General features: G+C 39.3%; 2 protein-coding genes across 3 annotated transcripts; one reads left to right on the top strand and one right to left on the bottom strand.

The window, feature by feature from the left end:
- Nucleotides 1–103: 103 nt before the first annotated feature.
- On the top strand, nt 104–1,732 carry LOC122771156 (GTP-binding protein Rhes-like). The gene has a single exon (XM_044028536.1). It carries the CDS (start codon nt 351–353, stop codon nt 975–977), a length of 627 nt encoding a protein of 208 aa, XP_043884471.1. The 5' UTR covers nt 104–350; the 3' UTR covers nt 978–1,732.
- Nucleotides 1,733–4,231: 2,499 nt separating this feature from the next.
- Nucleotides 4,232–14,639, bottom strand: LOC122771155 (phosphoribosyl pyrophosphate synthase-associated protein 1-like). Of its 2 annotated transcripts, XM_044028534.1 has the most exons (11): nt 14,037–14,639; nt 10,989–11,041; nt 10,598–10,664; nt 9,221–9,393; nt 8,514–8,629; nt 8,280–8,335; nt 7,953–8,098; nt 7,739–7,783; nt 6,327–6,397; nt 5,737–5,883; nt 4,232–4,706 (listed from the first exon to the last, which is right to left on the bottom strand). In XM_044028534.1, the coding sequence occupies exons 1-11, from the start codon at nt 14,192–14,194 to the stop codon at nt 4,548–4,550; spliced, it is 1,191 nt and encodes a 396-aa protein (XP_043884469.1). In that variant the 5' UTR covers nt 14,195–14,639; the 3' UTR covers nt 4,232–4,547. The 2 variants fall into 2 exon arrangements, with proteins under 2 accessions (XP_043884469.1, XP_043884470.1); XM_044028535.1 differs by lacking the exon at nt 7,739–7,783.
- Between the last annotated feature and the right edge of the window lie 105 nt (nt 14,640–14,744).

Here is a 14,744-nt window from a genome sequence, read left to right as displayed (position 1 = left end):
CGTGATGCACTTCAACAGGCTGCCTTCTGCGGATTGGCTATAAATGCAGGGGGGCATGGGCGCTGGCTCACCATAACAGGCATAAAAGGCAAGATACGGGATTAGAAACACAGAAGACACCTAATAAGCAAGTCTGAAGGGCTTTGACAGCTTAAAAAAAAAAAAAGAATAACTGAAAGGTGAAAAAAAGCAAACAAAGAAGCTCAACAAGAGAAACTTAGACACTTAAGAGACAACTAGGAGTCAGTGACAGAGAGTGTTCAAATTCTGTGGTGTCACTTCTACAGCAGATACCCACCAAGAGGAAGTGACATTTTCTTTGCTCATCTTAGCCTAAAAACAAGACTAGCATGTCCCTGGAGGTGAAGGAGAAGACCCATGTGCGTGTAGTGTTTCTGGGAGCAGCAGGAGTGGGCAAGACGGCCTTGATCCAACGCTTCCTTCAGGACACATTTGAGCCCAAACACAGGCGCACGGTGGAAGAGCTGCACAGTAAGGAGTATGACATCAGTGGGGTTAAGGTCACAGTGGAGATCCTGGACACCAGCGGCAGCTACTCCTTCCCTGCTATGCGCAGGCTCTCCATCCAAAACAGTGATGCCTTTGCACTCGTGTATGCTGTGGATGACCCCGAATCGCTGGAGGCTGTCAAGAGTCTTCGAGATGAGATCCTGGAGCTCAAGGAGGACAAGTACACACCCATTGTGGTGGTGGGGAACAAGGTGGACCGGGAGGAGGAGCGCCAGGTGTCCAGTGACGACGTCTTGTCAACCGTAGAGATGGACTGGAACAACAGTTACCTGGAAGCTTCGGCAAAGGAGAACGCCAATGTGGTGGAAGTATTCAAGGAGCTACTGCAGCAGGTGAACCTCCCCAGCCGCTTAAGCCCCGCGTTGCGAAGACGCAGAGAAACCTTCCCCAAAGACACCGACTTCCGGCCTCCAATGAACAAGACCAACAGTTGTATTCTGTCATAGAGGAGAACTGTCTTAAAGGATGGGACAAGAGATGAGCCGACGGGCGGTGTGCTGTGAACCAGAGTGCCGCTGGACTGCAGTCAGTGCTGGTGTGAAGTGAAGAGACGCCCGATTGTGAGAAGCAATCCGGACCAACAGATACAATTTGGGATTCACAAGCGAGAGAGAAACTGAGGGGGAGAACAAGGTTTCGAGTGAACAGAAACAGACTGCCACTTGCAATTAAACGAAGAGAAAGAAGACACACTCGTGACACAGTTGTTTACTTAATGTAATGTTGTTGCTGCTTATTTTTGGTGACATGCTGCTGTGTTTAGATCAATACATGGCTGAAAAAATTGTAATTAAAAACCTTCACTCACATCAAGGTACTTGTATGGTTTACTGGGGGAACGTGTAAATATATGTTGTGAGTTGTGCAGATTTTGTATTTGTCATGTACATTTTTTAGAATGTACCAATTCACCTGTAGCACATTGTCATGTTTACAACTGTTTGCATTCAATTCCAATTGACCATAAAGCACAATGCAACTCTTATGATTAAACAGAAGGGGTGAAAGAGACAAACATGAACTGTAAATGCACTTTTTATCATTTTGGACTGATCATTCTAAATGATATTTGTAGGGATTATTTTATTGTTTCAGTTTTGTATCATCACATCGACTTAGAAGTTACTACTCTGCTGTTTTTTTGACGTGTAAAAGTGGAACGTGGATCTAAATGTGAAATAAAAGACTAAATAAAAAAACTGTTTGGTGGTACTGCTGATTTTAAGATGTGGTTTTTACCCTTGAGTTCACGTAAGGGTAAAAAATATGTAGAGCAAGTAAGTCTTAAAAGGGTTTTGTAATAAAAGGATCATTAATCACAAAATACACCAATATCTCAATTTGCCCCAATATAATTGTCTCAAGGACAAATAACTTCATATTTCATAATAAAATACCACTTTTTTGTTGAAATTCTGTTATTTATGCAATTAGTGTACAATTATTTAATACATTTAAATGTGTTTGTGCTGAAACACACCTGTAAATATTAACAATACTTAATACTTATATTTGAGTGATGCCTGATTCACGAGGTCAGAAAGGGCAACACTGAAATCTGTCACTTTCTGTATAAAGCTTGTATGAACAGATGTATCCAGAAATTATCACATCATCTCATATTAACAAAATAAGAAGTGACAGTCGAGTACACAACAGCATCCACAGTATAATGCTACTTCACATATTGAGTGGGGTCCACACACAAAAACAGAGTGTCATTCTCTATTGTGGTGTTATTCATTGATTTGGATCAGACCATTAAATTGCCGTGTAAAGTGAAGTGAAAAGGAGAAGGGAAAGCTCTGGTTTTCTCAACTGTCTGCACCGCACACAAACTAAAGACATCTGTCGCCATCTGTTGGTGCAAAACACTCAAGGCATTCACTAAAACTAAGGACATTTGTATTTATTACTTTACATGTATGTAGTAAATACACTGAGGTTTCAAAATTCCTTCAAAGTTCCATTCATATTCTCATGCACATCTTAGTTTTTAAGAAGGTAATATCAAGTATATTTTATGTCCTGATGTACGCACACATACCTCAATTAGACTGTGAGGATTAGGCTCTTAATTACAATCTAAACCAGATTTGTTAGGTTCTGAATGTATAAACAATGTGTTCTGAAATGACTGCTCATCACGCCAGACTTAATGAAAAAAAAAAAAGACAATTTCATCTCCGTGGAATATGATTTAAAAATAAGGATGACTGCAAATGTGACCGATCAATTGCAGACACAGTGTGGACGGTGCTAACTGGCTCTAGGCCTGAGAGCACAACTCCCACAGCAGAGGAAAACCAAACTGAATTTGAATAGAACAACTCAAAAGATTCTGATAACACTCCTGTCTAACCAGTTCAGAATGGGTTCTCGGTGCAGTTCCTGAAATAGCTGTGCATAGTTCCCCTAAATGCGACACACACACAGCTGTAATGCTCAGGTAGAGCCCCCCCCCACTTCCATCAGATTAGACTTAAGTTTCCTGTTTTAATTTGAGGAAGTGGCCGAGTTAACGTTCGCAGGCAGTTCCTCTTTCAGTCCACATTTAAACATCCTTCTGCACTTGGTTCTCGTTCATTTGCGAGGAGATGGAGACGTAGCAGCTTCACCGTCATGCAGGTGTGTGGACTTAAGATCTGAAAACACTGAGCTCTACTTTAATTTTGGGGAGAGGGGATTATCTGAGGACTTTTAGCTGCTTTTGAACACAGCTTCACTTTCAGTGCTACGGTTATTAGCATTCAGTGGTCAGATTTCAGCTACACAGACACTCCACCTATAACTTTTTTGTTACAGTTTCACAGATGTCCTTGACCCTAGACTTGGTCAAAGCTCCTCAGCAGATTCAAGCAAACTCTGAGGCGTTTAGAACAAGTTCAGGGTCCTAGACAGAACCCAACGAAGTACTAAAACAAATGCAAAGTGATGTTTTAGCAGATTGTGTTGCTTGTATAAAACTGAAATTAGGTCTATGTCACCGCAATGCTGTTTAGCACAGTAAAAATAACTGTAATGTGTCACATGACTATATTTACTCTGACTGGACTTTTACATGGTCATGCACCAGCCTGTGAGACACACTCGTAAATGTGGAACCCATTCAAATAACGGACCAAAAAATCTTAACCAATGCTTTTACAACTGAATGTACATCAGGAAGTGGGCATAAAATGTCATTAACAATCTAATAAACAGTTTGTATCCAGAGCGTTATAAAACGTCAGAGCTGTAGCACAGAATTTAATGTGCATTAAACTTCCATTATTTATTTTTTTTAAATCTAATTCCAGAACCCTACAGTCATTACAATTTTATCTTGCACTGTGTTGTATTTCATGATTAGTGCTGTACTGTATATAATACATCTCAGCCATTGCAGAGATCTTTGGAACAAACTCTAACAGCTTAATGATTTTCCTCCAACTGCAGCTGAAAATGCGATGAAGCATTTCTGAGTTGGCCATGCTTCATGTAGCAAGCAGCTTAGGCTCTGACTGAAACCTCTACTGAAAGTTTAGCTTTGAGTGTAAAGCTGTTGTACTGTACAATTCTGGCACTTCCTCTACAAAATATAAACCACATCAGGTCTCCACATTTCCAGCTGTGCTACTGTCATCCACTGACACAAGCACAAGTATAACATTTAACCTTAAATCTACAAAAGTCAAAAAAAATAAAAAAATACAGTATCTTACTCATCCAAGAATAGTTTTATTTGCCATGATACATAATGTTACATTTGTTTGCAGATTGTTTGAAGCATAAAGTAACAGTTCGTTGTGTATACAGATAAACTGTGAAACAACAGAGAAAGCATAATTTTAGTTTCTCGCGCAACATCGAGCAAATGGAACAAAGAGATTTGCCAGCAAAACAAGCAGATTAGATTAAAATAGAGACTGGATTCTTGGCCCTCTGTCTGTGTCTGTGTCTGTGTGTGTGCTTTGTGTGTGTGTGTGTGTGTGTGCTTTGTGTGTGCAGGAATGTAAATGTGTGAGTGCGTTGCCTCAGTCATCCAGAGCGATGTTGCGGAAGAGATAGGCCATGGACTCTCCATTGTGGATGCGCCGGATGGCTTCAGCGAGGATCATACTGACGTCCACGGTTTTGATTTTTGGACACTGCAGCTTCTGAACCTCATGAGGAACAGTGTTGGTCACCACCACCTGAAGTTCCAACATGTCAGTTTTAGCATTAGTTTCATGACTAACCACCTCCGAGGCAGCCCTACAGTGTGTGCTCATGCTTAAATTTGCAAATTTAAGACCAACTATGGATCCTCTTCATTTATAACGCTGTAATTTTAAACATAAATATCTACCACCAGCTTAGAAAAACATATGATGAGTCTGAATTCAGGGGATAAGTGTAACAAACCTTGCAACAACTGACACCAACAACACTGATAAAGTCATCACGAACACTTGCTGGTTTTGTTATGAGTGAAAGTTTCTTTAAGTAACTTTTCTGAAACAACCAACCAATAAGGTAACAATTCAAGACAAAATGAACATAAATAAACATGTAAAGCTCCACCCAAAAAAGACTGTCTCTATTCTTTAAGTCAGAAACAGAAGGTACTGTATATGATAAAAATGTTGCAATTTGTGTTTGTGTGTGCATTCTTTTAATGGTATTTTCCTGAAGAACAAAAAACCAACAACTTATATAAACTATGCAGAATAAACATATTGCCTGGTCCTTAAATGTTTTAAGGTCTTTTTATGGGTTAAGACCTGGTTTTACGGTTAATAAGGCATTTAGTTGTGATTTTTTAGGTTAGGGTAAGGGACGAGGGAATGCATCATCATCAATACAAAGTGTGTGTGTGTGTGTGTGTGTGTGTGTGTATACTAGTATTGTCGACTGTGTGTGTGTACTTGTGTTTTACCTTTTCTGGCAGAAACACTGACATTGTCAGGATGAGTTGGTTCTCACAGACCAACCACAACCTATTCCTAATAAGGTAGAACCTAATTGCTGAGGAACTGGTTGAGTTTAGGGCTATTTAAATGGTTGGTTAGGTAAGGGTTGGAAATGATCTTTGTTAAAGCTGTGACAAAATTAATGGAAGTGAATGCAGTGTCCTAACAAGAATAACTGTGCAAAGCTGTGTTAGTATCTGTGTGTGTCTGTAAGAGCGAATGAATGAAATGCACACAGCAAGATGAGACAAAATTACATTATTTATTTTACCTCATCAATTGCAGACTCCTCGATTAACCTTGGTGCCTCTGCAGACAGCAGGCCATGTGTAGCCATGATGTAGATCTTGTAGGCGCCCCTCTCCTTCAGGATTTCTGCTGCTGCAACAAAGTCCCCCACATCATCTATAATGTCATCCTGACAAAGTGAATACTGGATTAGCAATCACACAGGGGTAAGCATGAATGCATGACAACAGCATATATTCTAAATGTGACTTAAAACATTATAATGTGAACAACGTAGGCCAATGAATACCAACATGAATCTGATTAAGCACAAAAGCACCAGAACTATGACATAAACTTTCATACAAGTACAAAAAGTATTTCAAATAATAAAATGATTGAACTTCCATCCTTATAAAACACTTAAAATTTGACTCGGGCATTGTTAATTATTTATATTTATCATTAATTAATTTTATCAGGTATTACCAGTACACTGCTAGATATTTGGCATGTTAGATTCCCCACTACTGACCAGTGGAAAAGTGTGAGCTGTGAACTGGGATGTGTGTTACATGGAGCTATTCATAATAAAGTTAATAGTAAAAGAAACATAAAAGCTTGACGTCTTACAATAATGATGGCAATCCTTCCTCCTACATCTCCAACAACAGTGATAGGCGGCTTCTCCTTCGCCATCATCACTGAAAGACACAGATGAAGAACAGTGATGTCAGGAAGTGAGATCCGTCCTATGAACCTGGAACCCTCAACCAGGAATGAGTTCTTGATGGGAGGTTACATTAGGGGAGATTTAGTGAAGAGCCTTTATTTCAAAACAAACACCATGCAAGACAGCTCCACTCCAACAAGTCTCAAGATACCACAGCACCAATCCAATGAGTAAACGACACCATAAAAGACTAGTGAGTTTGTGCATCTGCTGAGCTTAAACCTAGATGTAAAGGTCCAGTGTGTAAGAATTGGTGATGTCGACGGTAGGGCTGCAGAGTGCAACAGACAGATGATCGCTCTGGTCACCCATCCATTTCCGGAACGGTGTAAAAGACCTTTTGTGGCCTTCACATACGACAAAGGATGTCGTCTTCACCAAGTGCACTGAGTTGTCCGTCAGCTCATGTGGTTCCCATGGATGAGGAAATTGGTTTATGGGTTATGATCGTGTGGGGAGAAAACATAAAACAGACTCTTGGCTGGTTTGTATATTCCGTAAAAACATGGCACCCCAAGATGGCAAATACATGGCTCTTGCCTAAAGTACACATAAAAGCCTTATTCTGAGGCAAGAAAATAACAATATAGCCATTATCCACTTATATAAACTATTATATACTTGTATCTCGTATGTTAAATTTTGGGCCAATAAAGTTACACACTGGACCTGTAAGAAGAGTTTAAACAGTGCAGTTGCAAAACCACATTTGTTATAGTGTTAGATGAACAAGTGGGTGTAAAACGGAAGTCATTTCAATACCACAGACCAGGATTGATTATTATTTGTAATCTAATCAAATAATAAAAAGAACATCTCTTCATATGTTCATCTTAAGGTTTTTTGACAAAATGGAGGAAGTATCCAAACTTCGACATTAAAGGTTCTTCAGAGATTTCAAATAATAATCTTTCCATGTCTCCAACCCACCACGTCCAACCTTTTGGGTCCCCCACTTGGACCATGCCAAAAACCCTTTTTACAAACAACAGGGCACATTTAGAGGTCAGCCTCTAATTAGTATAGGACTTACAATTCTCATGCATCTACTGTTTATTTACGCACCATGGCATATATCATATTGTTCTCTGCTTCTTACTCTGGTCAATTTTTTTTTTTTCCCAACTGACAGGATGAGAGACTGATGGCCTCCAGAAATGACACAACACCACTGACATTCTAATTGTTGTGTGTCCAGCTATAAAATGAAGTGGAAGCCCTCAGTTACTCATTCATTCATTCATTCATTCCATGCAGGCAGGAATAATCAATCCGCAAGAAACACAAGTAGCATCATGGCACATGATCATACTTGGGAGTTCTATCCCAGGGAATGGAGCATGAAGTCTGTGGCTTGCTGTGGCAAAAGATAGGGTGGTACATGGCATTATTGTACAATGAGACATACAACAGTCACAATCACAAGGAACTCAGTGACGTTCTGAAGAGGATATTCTATATACCAAAGCAGCTGTATTCAAAAAGTAACAAGCCTTCCTTTCCCGTTTCTATGTTATTTGTCTTACATGGTAGCTCGAGCCCTGTGTGTCCTGTGGTGGTGCGAGACAAAGGGGGAGAGTTTCGACCATCAGCCATGTCCGACTCTGATTGGTGGGCCTCCCCGTGGATTACTGCAAGCCCAAGCCGCAGCCTCTCGGCGTAGGATTGAGCTCTATGAGATACAAACACGCAGACAGACCAAACCAGAGTCAAAGAAACTGACACAGACAAGACATGTATACAAATAGATAGGCAAGAGAAAGCAGACAGATGTTTGCACAGATGCCCAAGCATACCCACAGAGGCATGAAGCAGTAACATGGTGAGACAAAAGTGCAGTGAGTACTTTTTACCTCTTGGCAGCTGAAGGGGATTTTGCAACAATTATGGCATTCCTGTAATCTGGAATCTGTGGAAACAAACATTCTTCTCATTGGTGGATTTAATGTAAACCTATATACTACATTAAGACTAACATAACTAGTATACGATTAGAATAAAACTAATACAAGACAAATATAACACTCCAAGAAATAAAAATGGCTTGCCCTTGTGACATTATGCCTGTATGATTAACATGTCCTCACCTCCTCCTGGATGTACTGGATGAGGAAAGGTGAGGCTCTTAGGTTGTCAACAGGGAAAGTGAAGAAGCCCTGGATTTCCTTCTGGTGGAGGTCCATGGTGATGATGTGAGTTAGTCCTGCGACACATACACATACATGGTTAAGAACAATTTCCAGCAGTGTTTAAAGCAAAGGGTGAGCGTGTAGGTGTTGTATGTTAACAGACATGGAGCAATCAGCAAAATACTTAAATGATGTACTGAATTATTGCAATGCAGAACACGCAATAACTGCAAAGATTTATCTATGAGGTGTGGCCCATGAATTGTTAATTTCAAAAAATGAATCGTCACAATAACCTTTGACTATCAGTTTATCTTTCAGTCAGTGAATGTGAAGCCAGAAAACAAGGCAGCAACAGCTGTCACAGAAGGAATCATTTTTGACACAAAAACCTCTTTGAAAGATTTTAGCATCACACATGTTTCAAACCTGTCTCCAGGGAAGCATGTGAAAACAAGTGATGAGGACACAGGTAAAGCGGGTTTCTGCTGCCAGATAAACACAGCCACAACAGTGTGATCATAAAAGTAAAAAAAAAAAGTGTAATTGTAGGCAACTGTATCACAGGCACTCAACATCAGACACATGTCGGATGTCTTCCTCCTCTTTAAATTCATAAAAATTCTTATCACATAGGCAAATGCAGGTGTTTATGTAGTCCATACCAGCTTTAGCCAACATGGATGAGAGCAGCTTGCAGACAATGGATCCTCTCTTCCTCATCTTGCACTGCTTGCTGTATGGAAAGTAGGGAATGACTCCGATGATGTTCTTGGCACAGGAGGTCTTCAGGGCATAAGCCATGACCAGCAACTCCATGATGGCTGTGTTCACATCTCTGGAAAAATAAAAAAAAAATATTGTAAGCAAACCCGTTTTGTCTTCATTCCCCCCACAACACGATTTCTTAATTAGTGTGGGAATGTGCCAAGCTAAGAAATATAAATCTTAATATCTGCAGATATGATTGCTCAAGTTACAACAAAAGAAATAACCCCATTAGTCTACAAAATGTAACAAGAAGAAATATTAAATATGTTTAAGAAAACACTTCCACTCCATACATTTGCTTTAAAACAAAATACTTCACTGTTCATGAGATCGTTGAATAGGCCAGTTCCACTACTTTAAAATGCTGCAGAGCAGTTGTCAGTGTAAGGGGATACTGTTTGTAGCCATTTCAGCCTTGAAACAAGAGATCCCACACAGGCAGGTCAGTGGCCTGCTGGATCTGTCCACACTCATAAGAAAGTCAAAAATGTGATGTCCTCTCCTATGACCTCTGCCCATTTTACAAAGTCTGCCTTTTCCTCAAAGCTAATAACTGATTAACAAGGCCAACAGCCATTAAGAGCTTTATTTGCAGTTTCATTTGCAAGTAAACTTGATTTCAACTCAAAGCTCCCTGCTTCTCATTAAAATAAAGCACATAATACCAGGGGAACGGAGCACAAACAGAAATGATTAAACCTGTTTCTGTCAGTAGCAGAGTAATGACATTGAGAACTGGCACAGCTACTGAGAAACTAAAGAGTGCTCGCTCCTTTTTGTCAGCCAAAGCATCATAGATCATCCGTCGTGTATTCACTATTGCTTTTGAAGTGCGAGAGACATATTTTAATAGATATTACTTGTATGCGTCAGTTATTAGAGAATGATATTTGCATATATAAGACAGAACAGTAAAAAAAAGCAAACACATACAAATTTGTAGCATACAATTAACGGCTGTTTGAACAAGAAGTTATCTACATCCAAAGTTCTATAAATCCAAATTAGCAGTAATCTAGTTTCTATCTAGTTTTAATCTAGTAGTTATGTTTTAGCTACCCTGGTTTTTAACCAACCAACTGCCCTTGTCATCTAGTTATTAACTTTGTTCTCGAGCCATTTCCTACCCCCACAGATATATAATGGGTTTATTTATGCTATTCGCTGAAAACAGCTATTAGAACTGAACCAAATATTTAATTTAAGTCCTGCAGAAATAATTATTTGATCATAGAAAATATTAAGGCATCACAAGCATCCTTGGGTCTCACCTGGGAATGGTTTGAATGATAAAGATGTCTTGTCCACGAACGGACTCTTTCACATCAACTCTGGTTTCTGGAGAGAAGAATAAAAAATAAATAAATAAATGCCTCCATTACTGACCACACGGATCTCTTATCTGTGCACTTCATGTAAATACACATAGCGGTACACACCACGTGTCCTGAGAACAGAATATGTCAATGCAGGCTCTGAAATGGGGTAACGTGAATCCCCAATCCACCTCCAAATGTGGCTTTTGTGATCTGATCTGAAGATGCATTCAGGATGTGATGTGATGAAGATCTATGCTTAGCACGGTCACATGTGGGACAGGTCTGAATGGGTTCTCTTTAGACAGTCAATATGGGAATGGGATAAAAATTGTAAAACTCTTACCTGAATTTGACTCTTGATAAACCACTGACTTGCCCAATTCAACACCCAGGCGCCTGGAGCAAGACACAATAGTGCAGGGTTGAGTGATGAAAGAAAACTTAACAGGTCATCAAATATTTGAAGTGTCAACTACAAAGTTTGTTTCAGCCAAATTAAAGTGATTAGGTAAAATATTAAACTAGAAGGATGATCAAAATAATAAATTAATTCAAGAAATAGAGATTGACTGCTACGGCATGAATTAATTCAATAAAAATCCCACAGCCTAAAAAAGGTCAATTTTCACTTGACAACACTTAATTTTTAATTATCTGATATTTTATTGACATAAGTATCAATAACAAGTTTTGTTATCATGACAACATCTTTGGCCATACCATAAAAAAATAGTGAGCATGAAGCACCGACAAGGTAACTTATTTATAGGAGCAACAAATGGAATGTGTTCAGAGTCCAATTGTAAGATTTACAGAAAGAAATACACCAGCTCAAAAAGAGGAAAAACAAATCCACAAAAGCACTTGGCACAGACACACAACTTAATTTTGGGCTTCACATCATAACAAACCTCAGAACAAGCCCAGGCATTATGAATGCCACTGAGCCTCAGGCAGAAAATGATTGCTGTTCATTTGAAAAATGAACAGTTGCTGGATAACAGCACAAGTTATAAAGATTGAACTTGGTGGCTCTTTAAAATGCACCACAGACGAGTGTGTACTTATCCCAGTGAAACTATGTGAGTGCAGTCAGCAGTAATCTGTGAGACAGGGTTAGCTGGCACTGTAGCCTTACAACACTCAATCTCAATTTTCCCTTTCCCTGTGGCTGGGATCAATCTAGAGTGTCCAATTAAACCAATCTTGACCTGTTGGCATTTCAACCGGCAACCCTCTGGTTACAAGCCAAGTTCCTTCCCCAGAGTTGCAGGACTGTCGTGCCAATTCTAGCTGACATGGTAAAGGGTGCAGTAAACCCTGCACAGGTTGCCAGTCCATCACACAGAGACTAATAATCATTCATTCTCACACTTACAGCCAATTTAGAGTGCAAACTCGGGGCAGAAAGGCCCTGGTTCTGACAGGGTAGCAAAGCCAGGTCTTTTTTGCTGTAAGGCAGTAGTGCTCTCTCAATCTCAATCTTGTCCCAATTTATGACTATGCTCGGAATCAATACTACCATTATGTTTATACTGTACATATGCAGGTTCTGCCAATGTGAGTTGAATAACACATATTTTACATACTTCAAATGTATTTTCTTTTTTTAGAATGAATTACATGTTTCTATTTATTTTTGTATTTCAAGCACTTGTATTTATTATTTCAGTCTGCATATAGTTATGGTAGGTTGGAGCAACTGGAACAAAATGATGCAGTACCATCATCTATTGTGATATCAAAACAGGAGACAAATGGCATCCTTTTCCTATTATGAATACACACACATATGGATATACATATGCACATATGCATGTGTATGTATATATATATATATATATATATATATATATATATATATATATATATATATATATATATATATATGTATGTATATATATATATATACACACACACATATATACACATATATATATATATACACATATATATATATATGTGTGTGTGTGTGTATGTGTATGTATATATATATATATATATATATATATATATATATATATATATATATATATATATATATACACATACACACACACACACACACATATATACATATACATATAAATAACTTTATAACAGCCTCATAGACTGTTATAAACAATGTGGTTGCCACATATACACCGCAGTAAATATTAAATCCGTTTGACATTTTCTGTGTGCTCATGTTAACCTTTGTCCCACATCAGAAAGCTACTCCGTTCCAGAATGGCTTAATAATCACCCAAACAATGAAAACTGAGAAAACCAAGCTATTTTTCACTGTGTGAGAATTGCACATTGAGCTTGGTTGCCTGACAATTCAGTGGGGAGGGGAAAAACCTTGCAGCTTACCGATGTCAGTAGGCCAACAACAAGATGAGAATCTCTGCACACAGGTGTATGCATGGATCGGGATCAGTGTTTTCATTGAGATTTAAATACATGGTTTATTTTCAAGTAATTCAGGTCTAACTAGGTTTAACTTCATCATAATGAATCACAAACAATTAAAACATTGTCAGCAAACAAAGAGACACCTAGTATACAGTGTCCCAGCACTACTTATTTAATTAACAGAGAGCAGCGTCTGTATAGTATACGCCTTTAATAAGACATTATTCTCACATTCTTCCAACACCCAGAAAAAATGTCATAATCCAAGAAAACAAATATTTCTCTTCACTGTAACATGCCAAGTTAAGTCTGATGTTGATCTACGTCGACACTTTCTGAGTTGTTTTTGTTTGGTCATTTTCCACCCATAATTGCTGTACTTACTAACTGCAACACCCTAAAACCCCAACTGATTGGTTTGCAGAGGAATGAGAGGACAAGTGGTAAGACAATCACTATGAAACATTGAAGATAAACTTAAATTATCATGAAATTGAACTTGAAAAGGAGGTTGCCTTTGCTTTGCATTCCAGAAAAGAGGTCGCTCTCGTTTGGGGAGTAAGCTTTAACTTCAACACGAGAAACAAAATTGATGGGGTGTCCATTGGGACTGCTAAAGAAAAAAATATGGCAGTGCAAGAAAGTTGCCTCCATAAAGCAGGACCCTTGCCTAAATTACATGACAAAAAAACCTAACCATAATCCCTCCCAAAATGTTATATACTGGACCTTTAAATACTAAATGTCATTCTACCATTAGCACATTCAAAGTTGATCGAAGAGGTGCAGCACTTGTTCCAAGTGTTAGATGACATCACATGGATGAGCTGTAGTGTTAGTGTCATGACTGAAGTTACCATTTATTTCCATTATATATGAATGGAGGTGTAGCCAAAACCTTAACTGAACTACGATCACTCGTGGTCGTGATGTTATGTCAGGGACGTGGCAGTTAAAGAAAGACAGTCATCCATTTTAAAATAAAACCACTTACTCTGTGATCTTCTTTGCCAGCTCGGTGCAAGCGGCGCTGGAGTTGGCGGAAAACACACGATAGCCACTTCTGGAAACATTCATTTTGGTGAAACCATACGACAGTTTGGGGTTTTGAGAGACCAGAGACCTGTGACCCCCAAAACGCCTGATGGGCATATTTCTTTGGAAGTCAATGTGGTGTTTAGTTACGACCCCACGGAGTCGCCAGAAAGAGAAACAAACAAACAACGCCTGTTATTTTACCCGAGGAACCGTTTTAACACACAAATTCCAGCGGTTGGACTTGCGCTGACACCGACAGTGTGTATCACATCGTCGCAAAAAAACTGAAAAATACAAGAAAAGCACACGCTGCGCCTGTAACGTAAGTGTAGCTCTCGTGCGGATGACGTTAGCCAGCCACAAACAACCTAACTCGTCGAAAACAGCCCACACTTTGCTCCAGCCTTGTTTCCATGCGGGTCACCGAGTCTTTACCACCTCCGAAGTGTGCGCGTGTTAGCCTTTACACAAAAAGTTAACAGCCAAATGTGTACACACTGCAAACTTCCTAACAAAGCGGTCCACTCCACTCTAGGTAGCAGGGACAAAACACGTCACGGGCACGCGTTCAATGAACAAGAGTGAGTGGCCATTAAGACAGCCAATCAGAGGCCACGTCAACAAAAAAGTAGGCGGGTAAATACATTTCTGACCAATCAATGCG

The sequence above is a fragment of the Solea senegalensis genome, linkage group LG6, assembly GCF_019176455.1.
Source record: "Solea senegalensis isolate Sse05_10M linkage group LG6, IFAPA_SoseM_1, whole genome shotgun sequence".
Taxonomy (NCBI): Eukaryota; Metazoa; Chordata; class Actinopteri; order Pleuronectiformes; family Soleidae; genus Solea; species Solea senegalensis.
Note: the sequence above shows the minus strand (reverse complement) of the source record. Positions and strands in the feature narration are given on the sequence as shown.